Source organism: Puma concolor, chromosome B4 (genome assembly GCF_028749965.1).
Source record: "Puma concolor isolate L17-30 chromosome B4, mPumCon1.1.hap2, whole genome shotgun sequence".
NCBI lineage: Eukaryota > Metazoa > Chordata > Mammalia > Carnivora > Felidae > Puma > Puma concolor.
In genome coordinates, this window is record NC_141673.1 from 20,024,298 (window position 1) to 20,044,542 (window position 20,245).

Genomic DNA, 20,245 nt, shown 5'->3' on the forward strand with positions numbered 1-20,245 from the left:
AATCCACTGAACTTAGGATCTAGGCTAAGTCTCTGTTATGTCCATAGAGATGACATGAGATGCCATTAGCTACCTTGCTGAAATTGTGCACAGATGACATACCACATCTTTCAGAGTTCTCTGATCTGCCAGCATAGGAGAGAGACAGAAAGAGACAGGTGCATATCTGATAAATTTATTTGTAATGAACTCATAATTCTTAGTGCTCAGTGCTTCCTTTAAAGATTAACAGTATACTGCAAAGGCTTTGATTTTTTTCATTGCTCACCAGTTCTATTTTTATGGTACCTCTGAAACTCTTTCCCAGGATCGACAGCTATCTTGACAGGCCAGACCCTGCTTTCCATGCCCATTTTGAAGATGACAGCCTTCTGACCTCTCCTGTTTTCCAAGATCCTTGGGATCTCCAGATGACAGCAGCAAGCTGATGATCTCATTTGTCCCCGTCACTTTAGAACCCTCTCCCAGTTGGGCTGTGTCATCGCCCCTCTGCACCCTCCAACTTAATCTGCTCTATTCGGCCTTACCTGATGAATTTTAGGAATTCATTGTCACCCTTGAAGGAACCCTAGGACCTACAGTGGTTCCCTGCTGTTAATCATAATGCCATTGGCGTGGCTTTCAAGGGCCTTTCTTCTGGTTACCCCTTTTTCCTAGTACCCACCACTCCCAAATGTTTTACTTGCACCAAATAATTCTTTTTTTTTTTTTTTATTAAATATGTCCATGTTTGCTCCTACATCTGCGATTCTCTCAATCTGTCATCTTCACGTTTCTGCTGCCTGTATGAATCTCTTCTACAGCACTGCAAATTTAGCATTTAATTGCACACTGGTATTACATCATTCCCCTTTTGTTGGATGGGTTAATGTTGTTTCCCCAGCTACCTATTTTTGAGACCATATAACAGTCTGCTATACAGTCTCAAAATGCTTTGTAGTGTCCTGGCAGATATCATAGTAGTATTCATTAAGAATGTGCTTGCTTATTGTATTCTTTATTGTAGTTGAAGATGCCCAGAATGGAATGTTTAAAGGAAACAGCAAACAGACAGTTTGGAGGGGCTATTTGGTATGTTATTTTAAATCAATTATATTTATACAGTAGGTTAGAATAAAAGTATAAGTAATAAAGCTGTTTTACCTTGAGAGGCTTTTTGATACTTTTCCTCTTAGCCTAGCTTACAAGTATTAATGAGTGCCGATTTAAGTAACAGTAATGTTCTGATTTTGAAGCTGGTAGATAGATGTAGTAAATCTTTACTAGTTTTCCCAGCTGTAAGTTTTTACCAGCCATATGGTGTGGAGAGTGAGTTGTGTTTTTCCCTCTCTTATTTTAGACCACGGATAAAGAAGTCCCTGGGTTAGTGCTAATGCAAGATTTGGCTTTCCTGAGTGGATTTCCACTGACATTCAAGGAAACAAATCAACTAAAAACAAAATTGCCAGAAAATCTTTCTTCTAAAATAAAACTGGTAAGAGCATAGGAACTGAGCAGTGAGTATAACACATTTCATGTAATGCCCGACTGTTCTCTGTGGTCCATTTGAATTCTAGCATAGCTGATAGTCATAAGCAGAGCAGGTCTCTATTCTGCCACAGTGTTGTCTTTCTTTATGGAAGATCCTTACTCTTTTTATTTGGGCAAAAGTTGCAGAGTCTTACTTGGTTTACTGGATTCCCAGACAGAAACATGATTCATTTGTTTAACAAATGAGCTCCTACTGTGTCTCAGGTGCCGTTACACCTGCTGAGAGTATAGCAGTAGACAAAACAGACAAAAGACCTGGTGGAGCTGACAGTGCAAGGAAATGGAAGCACAGAGGAGGGAGTAGGGGGGGAGGTCAAACTCACAGTAAGTAGACAGGGACTGCAGCCTGAGCCTTTATTAAGAGCCTTCACTCATAGAGGGAGGATGCATCAGATACTTGGAATTTTGATAACGTGAAAGCCTTCTTCACTAGTAGGTAATTGAGCCACCAACGTATTTAGAACTTGTACCTATTAACTCTATATGTTTTTGTTTTTTTTCTAAAATATTTTATAACACGTATTCATTTTTGAGAGAGAGAGAGAGTGTGAGTCGGGGAGGAGCAGAGAGAGAGAGACACAGAATCCGAAGCAGGCTCCAGGCTCTGAGTTGTCAGCACAGAGCCCAACATGGTGCTTGAACCCACAGACCGCAAGATCATGACCTGAGCCAAAGTTGGATGCTCAACTGACTGAGCCACCCAGGCACCCCTAACTCTTAATGCTTTGATGCCATTTGTTAGGGTTGACTCTGGAGGCTGACCCAAGACATGCCTTTTCCTTAACATTTATTGTTTTCAAGCCACTTGCTCTATTGTGTGGGTGTTCTTTCCTTTTGACCTTATGTCAAGATGCCTGCAGTTCTGTCAGAAACATTCCGGGTTATGAAACATGAATGCCTTTTTCTTAGAACAGAAGGCATAAAGTTCTGGGCTCAGAAATTTTTAGGGTCTGGTTTTCTTGATTTTGCAAGGAAACATTCTTTAAATTCTGCCACGGTCAGGTTCCTGATTCTTACTTCCTTCTATTGATGTCGTTCAACAATTTAGAGGTGAAAGGGTAGAGATGAGGAAGCAATGGTGGGGGAGAGCAGTGATTGGAGAGTTCTTGAGTTCCTGTCTTGACCATATTTTTTATACCCTGCCCCACTCCTAAAGTTCCCTTTAACTTCTTTTCTCCATAAATGTACCACTGTTTTAAGATATACTACATCACCTCTGTAAGTGCGATGGTAATAGAATGATATTTATATTCTTTCTTTTTTTCATATTTTCCTAAGTTTTTTTTATGGTACCTGGAAATATGGTAGTGTGCAGCTAGATCAGGGTTGAATTATTACTTATCTTCAGTTATTTAAAAATAGATATTCCTGGGGCGCCTGGGTGGCTCAGTTGGTTAAGCAGCCGACTTCGGCTCAGGTCATGATCTCGCGGTCCGTGAGTTCGAGCCCCGCGTCGGGCTCTGTGCTGACAGCTCAGAGCCTGGAGCCTGTTTCAGATTCTGTGTCTCCCTCTCTCTGACCCTCCCCCGTTCATGCTCTGCCTCTCTCTGTCTCAAAAATAAATAAACGTTAAAAAAAAAATTAAAACAAAATAGATATTCCTCCTTCCTCTAAGTTTTTTTGTTTGTTTAAATTGAAAAAGTTTGACATAACACTGTGTAAATTTAAGGTGTACAACATGTTACTTTTTTTTTTTTAATGTTTATTTTGAGAGAGAATGAGCGAGCAGGAGAGAGGCAGAGAGAGAGGAAGAGAGACTCCTAGGCAGGCTTCACGCTGTTAGCAAAGAGCCTGATGCAGGGCCCAATCTCACAAACTGTGAGATCATGCATGACCTGAGCTGAAACCAAGAATCGTCCGCTTAACCAACTGAGCCACCCAGGTGCCCCTATGATATGTTACTTTAAATACATTTATGTATTGTAATATGATTGCCATGGTAGCAGTATTTATCACTACATAATTATAGCATAGTATTGTCTATATTGATTATACTGTGTATTAGCTCTCTCTGGCTTATTTATTACTCATTGCAAAGTTTGTGTTTTAAAACATCGGTCTTATTCCCCAGTCCCCCATCCCCTGGTAAATACCATTTTACTCTGTTTTTTATGAGTTTGACTTTTTTGGACTCCACATATAATTTGTCTTTCTCTGACTTGCCTCACTTATTAGTGTAATGTACTAAGCATTAGGTCCATCTATGTTGTAACAGATAGCAGGATATCCTCCTCTCTCACGGCCAAATGGAATATTATTATATTCCATTATGTATATATACTACATCTTTTTTTTTTTTTTCTTTAATCTGTTCACCTGTTGATGGGCATTTTGGTTGTTTCCATATCGTGGCTATTGTGAATAATGCTGTAATAAACATGGGAGTGCAGATGTCTCTTCAAAATCCTGTTTTCATTTCCTTTGGATATGTGCCCAGAAGTGGAATTGCTGCATCATATGGTAGGTTTATTTTTAATTTTTTAAGGAACCTCCATATTGTTTTCCATAGTGGTTGGACCAATTTACATTTCCACCAACAGTGGACAAGGGTTCCATTTTCTCCACGTCCTTGCCAGCACTTGTTGTCTCTTGACTTCTTGATAGTAGCCATTCTGACAGGTATGAGGTGGTATCTCATTATGGTTTTGATTTGTATTTCCTTGATGATTAGTGATGCTGAACATCTTTTCATGTCTGCTGGCCACTTTAATGTTCTCTTTCAAAAAATGTCTACTTAGTTCTGCTCATTCTAATTTATTGTTTATTTATTTATTTATTTCTCCTTTTTAAATTGGATTTTGTTGTTGTTGTTAAGCTGTATGAGGTCTTTATATTTTGGATATTAACCCCATTATCCAATATATGGTTTGCAAAAATTCCTCCCATTCTTTAGGTTTTCTTTTCATTTTGTTAATTGTTTCTCTTGCTGTGCAGAAGTTGTTGAGTTTGATGTAGTCTCATTTATTGATTTTTTATTTTGTTGTTTGTGCTTTTGGCATCACGTCCAGAAACTCATTGCCAAGATTGCTATGGAGGAGATCCTTCCCTTTGTTTTCTTCTACGAGTTTTATGGTGTCAAGTCTTATGTTTAAGTCTCTGATAATTTGTAGCCAATTTATGTGTGTGGTGGGAAGGAGGGATCCCTCTTTTCACTGTTCTGCATGTGTTTTTCTCCCATCACTTATTTTTCGTACTGATTTGGACAGATAAAAGCATAGATTAGCGTTCGTTTCCCCCGATGTTTATTTAGCTTCTTGGCTTCCAAGCTATTGGTTCGGGAATTATAGACGCGTGTAGCTGTACTTCTGACTGTTAGCTCAACTTCCTTATGCAGAGAGAATGACATTCTTGAATCTGTTTATATGATTCCAACTGTAATACATTTTTAAAGGAAAGAAGGTTCATGATACATCTCCATCCTCCACTCGGGTTTGACCACCCCACTGCGCTTTGGCTGCTGCAGGTGCTCACCAGTGCTGACGGCTTTTGGTGCGTCTGTTGGTGGATGGGTGTGTGCCACCAAAGAATGCCAATCCAAGTAGCAGTTAACCCTTCAGCAAACTATTTTGGGTATGGAGTGGTGTGTGCAGGTAGAAGTAGGGCGGGGGAGTAACTTGAATTGGACGAGGAGTACCAGCAAGCTCTGTGCTCTGTGCATGATGATACCCCCTTCCACCATTCATTCACCCAGCTGGAGCTTTATTTGACTCCCAGACTTGTCTTTGTGGAGGCTGTCACCCCCTCTGAGGGTCAGGCTGAGTACCCACAACATTCATTACAGGTCATTTTCCTGATGCCAACACCTGTGATCAGTTTCAGGGATTAGAACTTCTGGTTTTTGTAGGCTAAAGAGAAAATGACAAAGGGGAACAAGAGGAGTGTATCAGCAGTTGAGGCCAATTCTTCGAGTGACTGTTTTTCTGTAGGTTCCTCTTCCTGGTTTTATTATGAATACCTTGAGAACGAAGTTTCCTGTCACTGGGTTCCCAGTCCATTTAGAGTGTGAGCTTTTAGTAGGTGTCTGCTGTTTGCCAGGGAGTGTGCTAAGGATCACTGAGTGAATAAAAGCATTTAAATAATTTTTGGGGGTGATCACTTCCAAGTAAGTGTTTGTACAGTGTTGTAGGAACACCTGGGCTTTAGTTGTACTGGGGCAAGGAAGGCTTTGAGAATAGAAGGACTCTTAGCTGGGCCCTGAACACAGCAGCCGTTCTCCTGGCAGAGAAGGGAGGGGGAAGACCATTCCAACAGGAGGGAACAGCTTGAGCAAAGGACTGGAGGCCTATAAGTCAATGATTTCCTGAAAACCGAGGCAGCTGGTTCCCGGAGGCTAGAAACCAGGCAGGGATTTTGCTGGTGCTGAGAAAGGGGAAAAGAGATTGAGGCCAGATTGAGAAAGATCTCCTGTTAAGGTGCCTGAACTTTATCCTGGAGACAGGGGGCAACCAGGAGCACTTAATCTGTTTCTAAGGAATGTAATAGGTGAAGGTATGGTAGGCAGAGATTAAGCAAGATGAGGCTGTGCAAAAAACCTGTTCAGCCACTGTGGCTATAGCCCAGCAAGATGTTCAGGTTCAGCAAGTGCCTTGGCAATGGTGCCAGTGATGAGAATGGTTCCAAAAACATCTGCAAGAAATCCTCAGCATGACCTAGTGACTTATTAGCCATTGGTGAGAGGGAAGGAAAAATGAAAGGGGAAGTGGATGTTACTAGTGAAGATGGAAGTGATGGCTTTAACCACATTTGGAGCCTCCATGGGAGAAGCAAGTTTTTTGGAAAGGAAATCCAGAGCTTAGCTTAGGGCATGTTATGTTAGAGGTGTTTCGTGGCATGTGGGAGAAGAGGGCTATTGGACACTGGACTTCAGGACCTAAACGAGCTGGACCGTTTTGCCCTCCCAGGGTCCTCCAGGAGGACTTGAGGTAGGCCTGTGGCCTCCGAGTCACCCAGGGCTCGGTTCTGTCCTTCAGACCCTGCCTGGGCACGAGTGCCCAGGACAGGCACTGCCTGTTCACTTGTGTACCCCTCATGATTACCACAGGGCCTGGCACCTAGGGGGCCACTCCAGAAATGCTTGTGGAAGGCATGAGCAAGAAGAAATGCTGTGACTGAGAACATACCTGCCGTGTACCATGGCCTGGAATATAAAGGGAAATGTTTGAGCAGTGTGATTATTCTAAGAAGTCACTTTGGGTTTTGGTACCATAGTCATATACATACAACTTTGCATTTATCGTTCTGTTTAGAGCAAAACCAGAATCTCCTCACTCCCGAGGAGGGGAAGTAGGGTTGAATGTAGTTGCAGTTGCAGAACAATAGATTTGAATTCATTAAAACTTTTATGTGGCCTATAGTTTTACAAATAAGTCTTTTCTATTAAAAGCTTTCTAGTTTGATGTGATTAATAACCCTTTATCTGTAGAATTTTTGTACATGATGGACACAGAATTCACCTTTTGGGAAATGAGATTATCCTTTGGTCTTTATTTTTAGCTCACTCTAAATCATTCTGTATTTTCAGACATTTTTACTCATAGTGGAGTTTTCACTTGTTTTTTGATTTTTTGTTCACTTCTTTAACATATGTTAGAGCATGTGGAAAAATCTTCCCAAAGTTCCCAAGTACATTCTACCATTTGGTTTATGATTCAGTACTACTGGTTGCTGAGTGAGTGTGCAAAAGAAGTGGAGAACATGGACTTATCTTCAAGCTACTTAGAATCATGTTTTGGAGATAGTATGTGTGCATGTGAAGTATTCAAGCAGCAAGACAAGACAGTGTAATATTAGGTATCGAGCAGAGTAGCAGAGGCTTCGGGTTGGCATTTAGAGTCAGGAAAGGTCTATGTGGATTAGAGACATGAGAGAAGTTTTCAAAGACTAAGACCCTGTACAGATCCTTGAAGGCTGACCAGGGTGTTTGTTCCGACAGGAAGGACAGTGCGGGTGGGGTGAGAACAGCATATTGTCCTACCTGGACTCTGTTCCCTCAAACCTCTATTCAAGGCACATTCAAGGTAACAGTAACAGTAAATTATTGTAATACTGTATTGATGCCCATTTTAGTGACTTCCCTGAAATTACCTTATGCACCTGCTCTTTTAAAGGATAGTACCCTTTGGCCTGTTTTATTCCTAAAGTAGGCACTTCAGTAGATTAAACAAACAACTCTGGAACTGATTTTAGTTTTAGAAAATTCTTGAGTTGTCTAATTACTGGAATGAGTTTATTTTTCATTTATATTAGTTGGCATGTTTTTCCCCTAACCTTATGCCACCATGTATAGGTATATCGATCCATTATTCTAGATAATGCTATAGTAAACAAACATCCTGAAACCTCTGGCTTAAAAATAACAAACCTTTATTTCTCCATCAGGTTAAAGAAATGTCTGTTGTGGGTCTGCAGTGGGTGGGTGTAGAAGTTGTTCTCTCTTGGAGAAACTTATAATTTAAAGAACTTAGATGAAATGATAGTTTCACATAAGAAGCTATATATGGAGGCAGTTGCTCATAGTTGCCCAAACTAGGAACTCCAGCCTTGGGCACTTACTACACCCACTTTTCCTTACCACCTCCTGTCTCCCTGCAGACGTAATTAAGTGTCCAGGATTAGGGTGCCACCTAGTGGCTATCAGAGGATACTTCCTCCCCAACTTTTTCACCACTCACAACTTGATGGCAGCAGAACAGCTTGTTTCAACATGTAAATAGTTCCTGAAGCTCTTTACCTTTTATCTTTCTAATTAGGAAAATGTCCATGAAATTTCAGAATGGTTTCCCAGACTACAATCATTTCGGATAGAAGAGATTAAGATAAGGATATTTACCCAATGTTAAAACACTACATTTATAAACATTTGGTGATTTTATATTCCAGGGAGCCCTCAGAGGTGCTGTGGGAGGCAGTGAGGGAGGGAGGGGAGGAGCAGGGGAGGCTGGGGTGGGCAGTGAGACTCGGTAGATGTCCGGATAGAAGAATATCTGCCCTGCCTCCTACCTGTCCCACCACATAGCAAGGTAGGATATGACAGCAGTGGGAGCTGACCTTCGGTGAGTGCTTAGTATATGCCAGGTGCCATTAGCATGGAAGAAAGTAATCTGTCAGAAGACAGTATCCACTTGTGCATGGACATGCCCATACACCCACACACAATTTGTGTTAAGGGGAAAAATATAAATGAAATTCTAACTTTAGCTTCTAGTTTTTGGCATAAATAAGCTGAGGAAACATTGAAAGATGAGGTAAATATAGTCATGTAACATATACAGGAGTTCAAAATGAGCCCATAATGATTTATGTTTGCTATGTTTTATAAAGAAAGGATGCCATAAATTAAGGAACTGGCCCTGTTAGAAGAGTCAGTTGGGCAGAAGGTTTTGCTTTCCAAGATTAGTAGTTTCCAATCCTCCCTACCCTTTAAGGTCTGAAAGCCTCTTTTCATAGGAAATTGAATGATACAGAGTTAGAACATGAAACAGCTCAAGGGTGGTGTGGACTCTGGTAGTGGTGGGAAAGCCTGTTTGTAAAATATGTTGATGTTTGTGATGTTCCCTTACACATGATTTCTTTGAAAGCTTTGCCCCCCAAAGCGCTTTTCGTATGGAAGTCCTACAGTCAGTCCTGTCAAAGGTGCTCCTCTTAAATGTGGGGCACAGAAGCCGATTGGAGGCCCTGCTAATGGGTGTGCTCTCTGCCAGTCTGGGCAGTTACTTTGCAGGTTTCTCCCAGTAGAAGCAGATTGGTAATATTCTAGAACAAAGGTCACAATTGGTGACCAGTTGTGTTTTGTTTGAGAGCATGACCATCAAAAACATTCGAGTCAGCATTGAAAAATGGGGAGATTTCTTACAACACTCGGGGATCCTGGTGTCTCAGGATCTGGCCGCACTTGTCAATGTTGAGCAGTGGCTGCAGCTTGTGGATGGCCCTGAAATGTCCCATTTCCCACAACTCCATCACTCGCTCTGCTTTACATGCCTGGTCTCTTCCGTTCACTTGGGAAGTGTGTCTGGCCTGTTCAGGTCTTCTTTTGGTGATAATAGCCTTACTAGTTCATAATCTATATAAAGAGATACATTTAATCTTTAAATATATATACAATATATTTAAGCATGCATCATACACTATGTATATATTTAAAGATTAAAGATCAAACTGGGATCAAATGTGTCTCTTCTTTGAGGTTGAGTTTTTCTACGCGTAACCCTTCTGTTATTTTACAGTTGCAATTGTATTCAGAGGCCAGTGTAGCACTTCTGAAACTGAATAACCCCAAAGATTTCCAAGAACTGAGTAAGCAGACCAAGAAGAACATGACCATTGAGGGAAAAGAACTGACTATAAGTCCTGCATATTTATTGTGGGACCTGAGTGCCATCAGCCAGGTAAGGCATGAACCTGGATCAAGGGTTTAGATTGTTAAAGATTTGTAAGTCATTATATTAGAAGGAAGAGGATTTCCAGAGAGAGGAGTTGATTGGAACTTTTCTAATTTTCCAATCACTGCCATTGGTTAACATTAACCGAAGTGACCTAGAATCAGATCCGAGAAACTTCTCTCTTTAGAAAGTGCAAAAGGGGGCAACTGGGTAGCTCAGTTGGTTAAGTGTCCAACTCTTGATTTCAGCTCAGATCATGAGCTCACGGGTTTGTGAGATTGGGATTCTCTCTTTCTGTGCCCCCACTCATGCACACGCTTGCTAGCTCTCTTAGAATAAATAAACTTAAAAAAAATTAAAAAGTACAAAAAAAAAGTTGGGTATGTATGTATGTATGTATTTATTTAGAGGTGGGGAGGGGCGGAGAGAGAGAGAGAATCCCAAGCAGGTTCCACACTCCTGGTGGAGCTTGATGTGTGGCTTGGTCCCATGACCTGAGCTGAAATTAAGAGTTTGATGCTGGGGCGCCTGGGTGGCGCAGTTGGTTAAGCGTCCGACTTCAGCCAGGTCACGATCTCGCAGTCTGTGAGTTCGAGCCCCGCGTCAGGCTCTGGGCTGATGGCTCAGAGCCTGGAGCCTGTTTCCGATTCTGTGTCTCCCTCTCTCTCTGCCCCTCCCCCGTTCATGCTCTGTCTCTCTCTGTCCCAAAAATAAATAAACATTGAAAAAAAAAAATTAAAAAAAAAAAAAAAAAGAGTTTGATGCTTAACCAAATGAGCCACCCAGGCACCCTTATGTTGTTGTTTTAAATATGCCAAGTGTTTCGCATTTTTTTGTAATGTTCAAATGTAGGGCTTGGTCTTTAAAAGTCTGCCAGAGCCTGAGAGCAGATTGGGCAGAGGGATAGCCAGGAGGAGAAGGTATGACTTAAGTGGTATTTTACATCTTCACGTGTGAAATGGTTTTCTCAGTCTAAGCAGGATGAAGATGTTTCTGCCAGCCGTTTTGAAGATAATGAAGAGCTGAGATACTCCCTGCGATCCATTGAGAGGCATGCTCCATGGGTTCGGAATATTTTCATTGTCACCAATGGGCAGATTCCCTCTTGGCTGAACCTTGATAATCCTCGAGTGACAATAGTCACACACCAGGTCCATGACTTTCCATGTATCACAAGGCTGTGGTTTTTCTGTTGCTCACTGCACCTTTACCTATCCCTCATTTCATTCCTCGTACCCTCCCCCTCCCCACCTGCATCCCCTTCATTTTTCTTCTCATCTCCCTTCCTTCCTCCCATAACCAAAACCAAAACAAAATGATTCTTATCCGCCCTCTTTTTCTCTTGCCTTTTTATGTCGTCATTTGCTTAAAAGGATGTTTTTCGAAATTTGAGCCACTTGCCTACCTTTAGTTCACCTGCTATTGAAAGCCACATTCATCGCATCGAAGGGCTGTCCCAGAAGTTTATTTATCTGAACGACGATGTCATGTTTGGGAAGGATGTGTGGCCAGATGATTTTTATAGTCACTCGAAAGGTCAGAAGGTGAGTGCCTAAGAGGAAGGGATGCCTAGCTTAGCAGTCACTTAGAAGTTATAAACAGTAGGTCAGGACATCGAGTATGCGTACTACTGTATTCAGTTTTGAGTGCTAAGCTCAGGAGAGTTAATAATTTGGGAGTACAAAAACTGTTCCCTAGTAGTTTTTTACTTTTCTGCCCTGTCAGACACCTAGAACCCACGTTCTAAATTATTCTATTACAATAACAGCAGAAAAAAGTAAAGTCACTATGAAATATGAAATCGTGGTTAGACCATCAGCAAAATGGCCAGGATAAAAGTGAGCTCACTTTTCTGCTTACAGCCATGGATAAAATTTCATTTAAGGCAGTGGTCTCACTCTGGCTTTGAGAGGCATGATGGGGAAGTGGCTTTGAGCACACAGCCCGGAGCAACGGTTGAGGACCGTCCTGGGCCAGTGACTAGATGTGGGTTTCCTGTCTGCAAAGTGCGGAAGCTAGGAGTACGCCTGTGGCGCTGTTGGAGGGAATCAGTGATGAGCTGGAGACTTAGTCATAAGCTTTTAAGTGCCAGAACCCTGCAGGTGGAAGTGCTAACTGCACAGAGCTACTTTCTTGCTGTTTATGCTGCCCCAGAGTGCTCATCCTCTCCTCCCCTGTTCACTTGCCTCCTCTGTGTTTGTGGGGCTGCCACGCTGAGCTGCGGCTCGGCAGTGGAGACGTACAGAATCAGGGCCTTGAACGGCGATTTCCGTGCCGGCAGGTATGCCCTGGTGCGAAGAGTGGGAGTTCAGGAGGCTGAAATCCGGGCCAGAGACTAATTCCCATCTGAACTGAAGTGAACTTTGAAGAACAAATAGGAGTTAACTAGATGAAGAAAGACACTCCAAGTAGATGGAGCATGCAGAGGCATGGAGTGCATTTTTTAAAAAATTAATTTAAAAAGTAACCTTGTGGGACGCCTGATTGGCTCAGTCGGTTAAGTGTCCCATTTCAGCTCAGGTCATGATCTCACCACTCATGAGTTCGAGCCCCGTGTGGGGCTCTGTGCTGAGGGCTCAGAGCCTGGAGCTTGCTTCTGATTCTGTGTCTTCCGCTCTCTCTGCCCCTCCCCTGCTCATGCTCTGTCTCTATCTCCCAAAAATAAATAAACATTGCAAAAATTAAAAAAAAAAAATAAGGGCGCCTAGGTGGCTCAGTCAGTTAAGTGTCTGACTTCAGCCCGGGTCATGATCTCACAGTTTGTGAGTTCGAGCCCCGTGTCAGGCTCTGTGCTGACAGCTCAGGGCCTGGAGCCTGCTTCAGATTCTGTGTTGTCTTCTGTCTCTGCCCCTCCCATGCTCATGGTCTGTCTCTCTGTCTCTCAATAATAAATAAAAATTAAAAAAAAAAAAAAAAAAGTAACCTTGTACCTTGTCACTCATTCTGAAAGCAGGTGAGTTCACAGTTCAGAACGCTGTGCTGATAATGTATCACAGGACCTTATGCACAGACGTAAGGATATTGAGAGTTCCATCTGCTGCTTTTCTCAGCCTTGGGACAAGATTATACATAAACACATTTGGGAGTTAATGACAGTTGTTAACAGAAAAGCAGTGACTTGTATGATATACTTTCCACCTGCTTTGTCACGTTTTTTTTTCACATTCAAGCCTGACGTGTTGCTATTTTATTTCAAAATACATTGTAAGACCATGTGAAAAACTAACCCATGAATTGAGTCCTTGTCTGCTTTCCTTGAGTAATGGAAAAGAGTAAATGTACTTAGTAAGAATCATCAACAGAGCAGGAGGACTTTGCAAACTATTGCAGGTACCTGCAGACTTAATGCAATATATGCCACATGGATGCAGACAGCCCAGGGAAAATTGTAACCTTTTCTAGAGGCTCACTCAATTTCTTTTCTTTTTTTTTTTTTCCTTTTCTTCTTCTTCTGTTTTTTAAAAGGAATCCTACTTTGAGATTGGAAAGTGTCAGAAACCACTTTCTTTCTGGCTTTGTCCTAGGTTTATTTGACATGGCCTGTGCCAAACTGTGCTGAGGGCTGCCCGGGTTCCTGGATCAAAGATGGCTATTGTGACAAGGCTTGTAATAATTCAGCCTGTGATTGGGATGGTGGTGACTGCTCTGGTAAGGGTGTGTTCACATGTAATTTGTTCATGTTTATGGACTTTTTTCATTCATTTTTTTTTTTTAACGTTTATTTTTGAGAGAGAGATTGAGCAAGTGAGAGTTGGGGTGGGCAGAGAGAGAGGGGGTAGAGCATCCAAAGCGGGCTCCATGCTGACAGCAGCGAGCCCGACTCAGGGCTTGAACCCACAAACTGCGAGATCATGACCTGAGCTGAAGTCAGATACTTAACCAACTGAGCCACCCAGGCACCCCTGAATGGTTTTTCATTCTTAGTCATTATTGAATATGTACAGTGACTTAAACATTCTGCTTGTATGAAAACAATCAGTAATCCATAGATTCTGGAGATAGTAGGGCTAGTGTCCCCATGTAGATCAGTTTTTTCATATTCTCCATTGTTGAGGGCATATTTCCATGCTGGCCCTGCACTTGAAAATGCCTTTTATTATTTAAAATACGAGAATCAGGAATAGCCTTAATTATATAAACTCAAGAGCAAGAATCACTCTGACTCAGTCTTGTAGGAGCTCACAGCTGGTGGCTTTCAGCAGCAGCTTGCTGTTAGGGAGTAACTAAAGAGAAATAAAGATCTTCTCTCTTCAGCATCCCCCTTACATGGTTATGTTTACACTTGTTGATAATAACGTGTTTTTACATTTGTTGATTGCCTTTCAGTTTATAAAGCATTCTCCATTATCCACTTGAATTTTTTAGTCACCTAAGGAAGAGAGAATACGTGCACAGGTATCATCCCCATATTCCACATGCGGAAACAGATTTGGAAACCTGTTGAGTATTAGAAAAAGCAAAGCTTGGGGCGCCTGGGTGGCGCAGTCGGTTAAGCGTCCGACTTCAGCCAGGTCACGATCTCGTGGTCCGTGAGTTCGAGCCCCGCGTCAGGCTCTGGGCTGATGGCTCAGAGCCTGGAGCCTGTTTCCGATTCTGTGTCTCCCTCTCTCTCTGCCCCTCCCCCGTTCATGCTCTGACTCTCTCTGTCCCAAAAATAAATAAACGTTGAAAAAAAAAAATTTTTTTTAAAAAAGAAAAAGCAAAGCTTTAAGTTGTAGTCTGGTCAGATCTATCCGATGCACTGAAAAATGTAAGCAGCTGCAATGAGAGAACGCAGACATACCCGGTGGATCTGTGCAGTCCAGAGAACTCAGCCCCTAATAGAACATTAACATTTGGTAGTGATATTGGCGCCCATATTTGGACATGTTTTGGCAGTTCTGACAGTCAGTCTTCAATAACCTCTTCCTGTTTCCCTGCTCCTCCACACAACCTCCACACGCCCCCCACACGCCCCTTGGAGCAAGTTTGTAGTTCAGGGCTGCACAGCTAGTAAGTGCCAAGGCCTGGTCATCCCATGCCTAATCCTCTGGCAAGTGATGTCCCCTTTTCAGTTTGTTTTCTTCTTAAGGTACATGAAATCTGGGCGCACCTTTTCTGGCTGAAATGTAGGCATTAATCTCAATAGCACTACTGAGAAAGAGAAACTGCCCTTTGTTCAAGATGATAAGCACAGCAGGATCCTGTTCTCTTCCTTCCTCTACAGGTAACAGTGGCGGGAGTCGCTACGTCGCAGGAGGCGGGGGTACTGGGAGTATTGGAATTGGACAGCCCTGGCAGTTTGGCGGAGGTCTAAACAGTGTTTCTTACTGTAATCAAGGATGTGCTAATTCCTGGCTTGCTGATAAGTTCTGTGACCAGGCTTGCAATGTCTTGTCCTGTGGGTTTGATGCTGGCGACTGTGGGCAAGGTATATTTATTGCCGTAAAACATATTTAGAATAAGGGGATCAAAATCCTTGATGAGTAGAGGGGAGTTTGTATTGTTGTTATTTAAACTAATTACTCTCTATGTATTCTTCACCCATCCTTGCATTCAAACTAGCAGTAAGTGAAAAGTAAGAGATCTTTAAAAAATAGTAGATACTGGAGCTGCTGCTTTTCCTGCTATTGCACCAGTCTGACTGATTTTGTACTAAGCAGATATACCTTTGTTGAAAATATATAGTAAAGGTTTAATTTAGAAATAATAAAAAGAGACCTTATAATGTACTAAATCCAATATAATGAATATTGGATCTTTTTTTTTTTAGTGTTTATTTTGAGAGAGAGTGAGAGATAGAGGGAGAGAACAAGCAGGGTAGAGAGGCAGTGAGAGAGAGAGAGAGAGAGAGAGACAGAGAGAGAGAGAGAGAGAATATCCCAAGCAGGCTCCACCACCAGCACAGAGCCCGATGTGGGGCTCGGTCCCACAACCCTTGGATCATGACCTGAGCTGAAATCAAGAGTTGGATGCTCAACCAAATGAGCCACCCACGTGCCCCTGGATCTTGCTGATAGCTTATCAGTGGTGGTCGTTTGGGCAGAATGTCATACTTTTTCAAATGGACACAAAGCTGAAAGTTCATCACTGAAATTTGCCATATCTCTATAGTAAGTTAGACTCTGCATTTCATGTTAATAGTGATTGCTTCAGATAGTAAAATGAGCCCTATAACAGCAGCTCTTGTGTTAGAATGTTTGACTATTTTGAAGTCAATTTAAAGTCATTCTTAGAAAGTGAAAACTCAAACCCTCAGAATTAAAGGAAAAGGAGGGGAAAATGCCTCATTTTTTAAAGTCATGTTTGTGTTTTTTCCTCTAGATCATTTTCATGAATTGTATAAAGTAACACTTCTCCCAAACCAGACTCACTATGTTATTCCAAAAGGTGAATGCCTGCCTTATTTCAGCTTTGCAGAAATAGCCAAAAGAGGAATTGAAGGTGCCTATAGCGACAACCCAATAATTCGACATGCTTCCATTGCCAATAAGTGGAAAACCATCCACCTCATAATGCACAGTGGAATGAATGCAACCACAATACATTTTAATCTCACGTTTCAAAATACAAACGATGAAGAGTTCAAAATTCAGATAATAGTAGAGGTTGACACGAGAGAGGAACCCAAAGTGAATTCTACAACCCAGAAATCTTACCAAAATTTGGTTAGCCCCACGACACTTCTACCAGAGGCAGAAATCCTGTTTGAAGATATTCCTGAAGAGAAACGCTTTCCAAAGTTCAAGAGACATGATGGCAACACAACAGGAAGATTCCAAGTGGAGATGACAATTCCCCAAGTGAATATTTCACTCCTTCCGAAAGAGGCCCAGTTGAGTCTCAGTAACTTGGATTTGCAACTAGAACGTGGAGACATCACTGTGAAAGGGTACAACCTGTCCAAGTCAGCTTTGCTGAGATCATTTCTGAAGAACCTACCAGATGCTAAAATAAAAAGAAATCAAGCTATAATAACAGATGAAAGAAATGACAGTGTAGAGGCCCTGCTGGAAAAACAGGTTCACAAAAGCATCTTGCCATATAGCTTGGGAACATTTGAAAGATTACAGAAGTCAACTTTTCCAGCAGCAACAATAAAAGTGAATGGCCACTACCAGAGTCCGAATCCACCCCCAGACTTAGAAATGGAAGGCACATTTAGATCTGAAATTCTGATCCAAGAAGTAAGAGGCGAAAGTGTGTCAAAAGAAAAACTCTCATCTCGAATTGTTCCACTGCAAGACCAGATGACAAAAGAAAAAATCACAGGGAAAGAACAAGAGAAACACAGAATGGAGGAAAATGTGAACAATTATATCGGTGTTAATGAAGTATTACCTGGCAGAAAACTGCAGCATCACGCAGACAGTTACCTGGGCTTTTTGCCATGGGAGAAAAAAAAATATTTCCAAGATCTTCTTGATGTAAGTTACATCCAGCCTAATTGCGTCCCATGCTCAGGAAGAAATAAATAACCTTGTGAGTAATAACTATAATAGGTGCCATTTATTTAGGACTTCCTGTGCCAACTTTTGGACTAAATGTTTTTTTTGTTTTTTTTTTTTTTTTTATACATGGTTTACTATAATTGTCCCAATACCCTTAACATAAAAATACCTTATAAGATTATCTACTGTCGGGATCCCCATGCTACAGTTTAGAGTGAAACAGCCTTAGAGTGAATGAGTTGGGAAGTTAGCCAGGGGCAGGCCCTGAGTAAGTAGTGGAACAGGGATGGTACCTTACCTTCACTTGGCAGGTTGTGATTTCAAAAAAAAAAAATGCTTTTGTGTATGTTGTGTGGGCCAGACCTAATATTTCTCCAATTTCACTGATGGAAAATACCCCAAGGTGCAGATATATTCATTAGCTTCCAGTGTGAGCCAAGCCTCAAAGTTTGAGTGCTCACCCTCCTGTACCACGGCCTCCGTGATGTCATTTGTACATCTGCCAAGTGCTGGCACTGTGGTCACTGCTGGGGAATGCAAGACTATTAGAACACAGCTCATGGAGTCTCAGGGGGCAAGCTGGGAGGACAGATTTGTGTGCAAATAATTATAGCAAAGTGATAGGGGTCTCTTGAGGTAGGAGCAAGGAGTCCAAAGGGAAAAATTCCTTAACTCCACTGAGAGTATTGGGGAAGGCATCGTGAGGCAGTGCCCCATAAGCCGACCTTTTAAAGGTGTGTAGGAGTTGACCAAGAAAAACACTGTGGTCTAAGCTGGATCGTGAGCAGAGCACAGTCATGAGTAGATGTCCAGCTGGGAGAAAAAGAGGAGGAAGAAGGGAACTTATTAATCTCATTGTCTTTGGAAAGTATTTGTTCCTGACACAGTAGTCATTTACTAATTGTTGAGTGAGGGACTGCGGAGTTCTTGCTTATGATGATTTCCTTGCTTATGATGACTTTTCCAAGCCCTTTTCTTTGTTTTATGTTTTAAATGTTTATTTATTTTGAGAGACTGAGCAAGTGGAGGAGGTGCAGAGAGCGGGAGAGAGAGAATCCCAAGCAGGCTCCACCCCATCAGCACAGAGCCCAATGTGGGGGCTTGAAAACATGAACCGTGAGATCATGACCTGAGCTGAAACCAAATCGGATGCTTAACTGACTGAGCCACCAGGCAACCCCTTTATTTTAAGTTACAAAAGTGTTGCAGGCTAGTGGTAAAAATTGCAAGCAATCCAAAAAATACACAATGAAAAAGGGAAAGATCTGCATCTTTCCTTCCTTAACCTCCCTACTTGAAATAATCACTATGAAAAGTTTCGTGGATACTTTTCCGGTATTTTTATATAGATATGCAAACATACAAACTATATAATACCTGTTTTGCAATGGTGAAATGACACTATTTATATCGCTCTGCCATTGCCTGTTGATTTAGTGGTGAGCAAACCCATGCCAATGTCATTGTTTTTTAATAGCTCTGTTTGTTTTGCAATTAACAAATAGTGTTGCAATAAATATTCTTGTACATATATCTTACTCTGGAGGAGGTTTTTACTTCTGTGGGTAGAATTGCTGTGTTACAGTTAAATTTGACTGTGTCCTTCTGAAACCCTGTACCGCTTCATACTTCCACAGTGTATAGTACAAGAGTGCTTGTTTCTCCACAGGCTAGCCAAACAGCAGTTAATGTCAGTCTATGGTGTTTTGTTTTGTTTTACCAGTTTGAGAAGCAAAAATATTTCATCTTCATAAAGTGTGTTCATATATTTTGCAAATATTCTTTACCCATTCACTTAGTTCTGCCTCTTACTGGTTTTGACAGGGCTCTTTATGATTTATAATATTAACACTATTAAGATGGCAAAACAGTTTTTTAGTCCTTGTGTTCAGAACTCAAGTGCTGACTGCTTTGGTGTCATCAGTGGAAATAACTTGATATTGATCAAGTTATCAGGGGACCTGGGTGGCTCAGTTGGTTAAGCAGCATCCAGCTCTTGACTTCAGCTTAGGTCATGATCTCATAGTTTGTGAGTTTGTGCCCCACATTGGACTCCATGCTGACAGTGTGGATGGAGCCTGCTTGGGATTTTTTCTCTCTCTCTCTCCCTCTCTGTCTTCCCCTCCCCTGCTCGTGCTCTCTTTCTCTCCCAAAATAAATAATAAACCTTTTTTTTTTTTTAAACAAAGTGCTATCAAATTTGTTTTTAAATACATTTTCTAAATATTGCATTGAACTGGCTATAAAATTTCATGCTTATCCTTGAAGAATACCCTATAAGTAGAACTGTATCATACAACAGTTGTTCACAAGCCAATAGTGGTGTTACTTTCACTGAAATCTAGTTTAGTTCTGCACTTAGGATCCTTAAAGTGACCTGTTAGCGCTCATTTCATTTGCCATTGTTAGTGGCTAGTTATATAACATAGTACCTTTATCTGTTAACAGAGTATACACTTGTGCACTAAACACAGCGCAGTGTTACATGGAATTCTCTTTTCAGGAAGAAGAGTCATTGAAGACACAGTTAGCATACTACACTGATAGCAGACACACTGGGAGGCAACTAAAAGATACATTTGCAGATTCCCTCCGATATGTAAATAAAATTCTTAACAGCAAGTTTGGATTCACATCTCGGAAAGTCCCTGCTCACATGCCTCACATGATTGACCGAATCGTTATGCAAGAGCTTCAGGATATGTAAGTATTGATTGTTTGAGCTGCTTGCACATGCTCAGAGCTGCTTTAAGTCTGCTTAAAATTGACACTTCGCTGTGCTACATGTATGGCTCTAATACTTGGTGACTGATGTGTTGAAGGTTTACCTAAAAGAGGAGGAAAGAAAAAGATTCTAACTCCACAAATGTTAGAATATATTTTAATGTAGATGAATGTCTATAT

General features: G+C 41.5%; 1 protein-coding gene across 3 annotated transcripts in view; it reads left to right on the top strand.

Moving 5' to 3' along the window:
* GNPTAB (N-acetylglucosamine-1-phosphate transferase subunits alpha and beta) overlaps positions 1-20,245 on the top strand; it is a 74,221-nt gene that overhangs the window by 39,936 nt on the left and 14,040 nt on the right. Inside the window, exons 6-14 of one of the 3 annotated variants that reach the window (XM_086712524.1) lie at positions 1,007-1,071; positions 1,340-1,474; positions 9,756-9,917; positions 10,883-11,062; positions 11,285-11,455; positions 13,436-13,559; positions 15,118-15,321; positions 16,215-17,317; positions 19,845-20,044. In XM_086712524.1, coding sequence (XP_086568650.1) covers positions 1,007-1,071; positions 1,340-1,474; positions 9,756-9,917; positions 10,883-11,062; positions 11,285-11,455; positions 13,436-13,559; positions 15,118-15,321; positions 16,215-17,317; positions 19,845-20,044 — 2,344 coding nt within the window. The remainder of the gene's footprint in view (positions 1-1,006; positions 1,072-1,339; positions 1,475-9,755; positions 9,918-10,882; positions 11,063-11,284; positions 11,456-13,435; positions 13,560-15,117; positions 15,322-16,214; positions 17,318-19,844; positions 20,045-20,245) is intronic. The other 2 variants (XM_086712525.1, XM_086712526.1) reach the window with 2 other exon arrangements.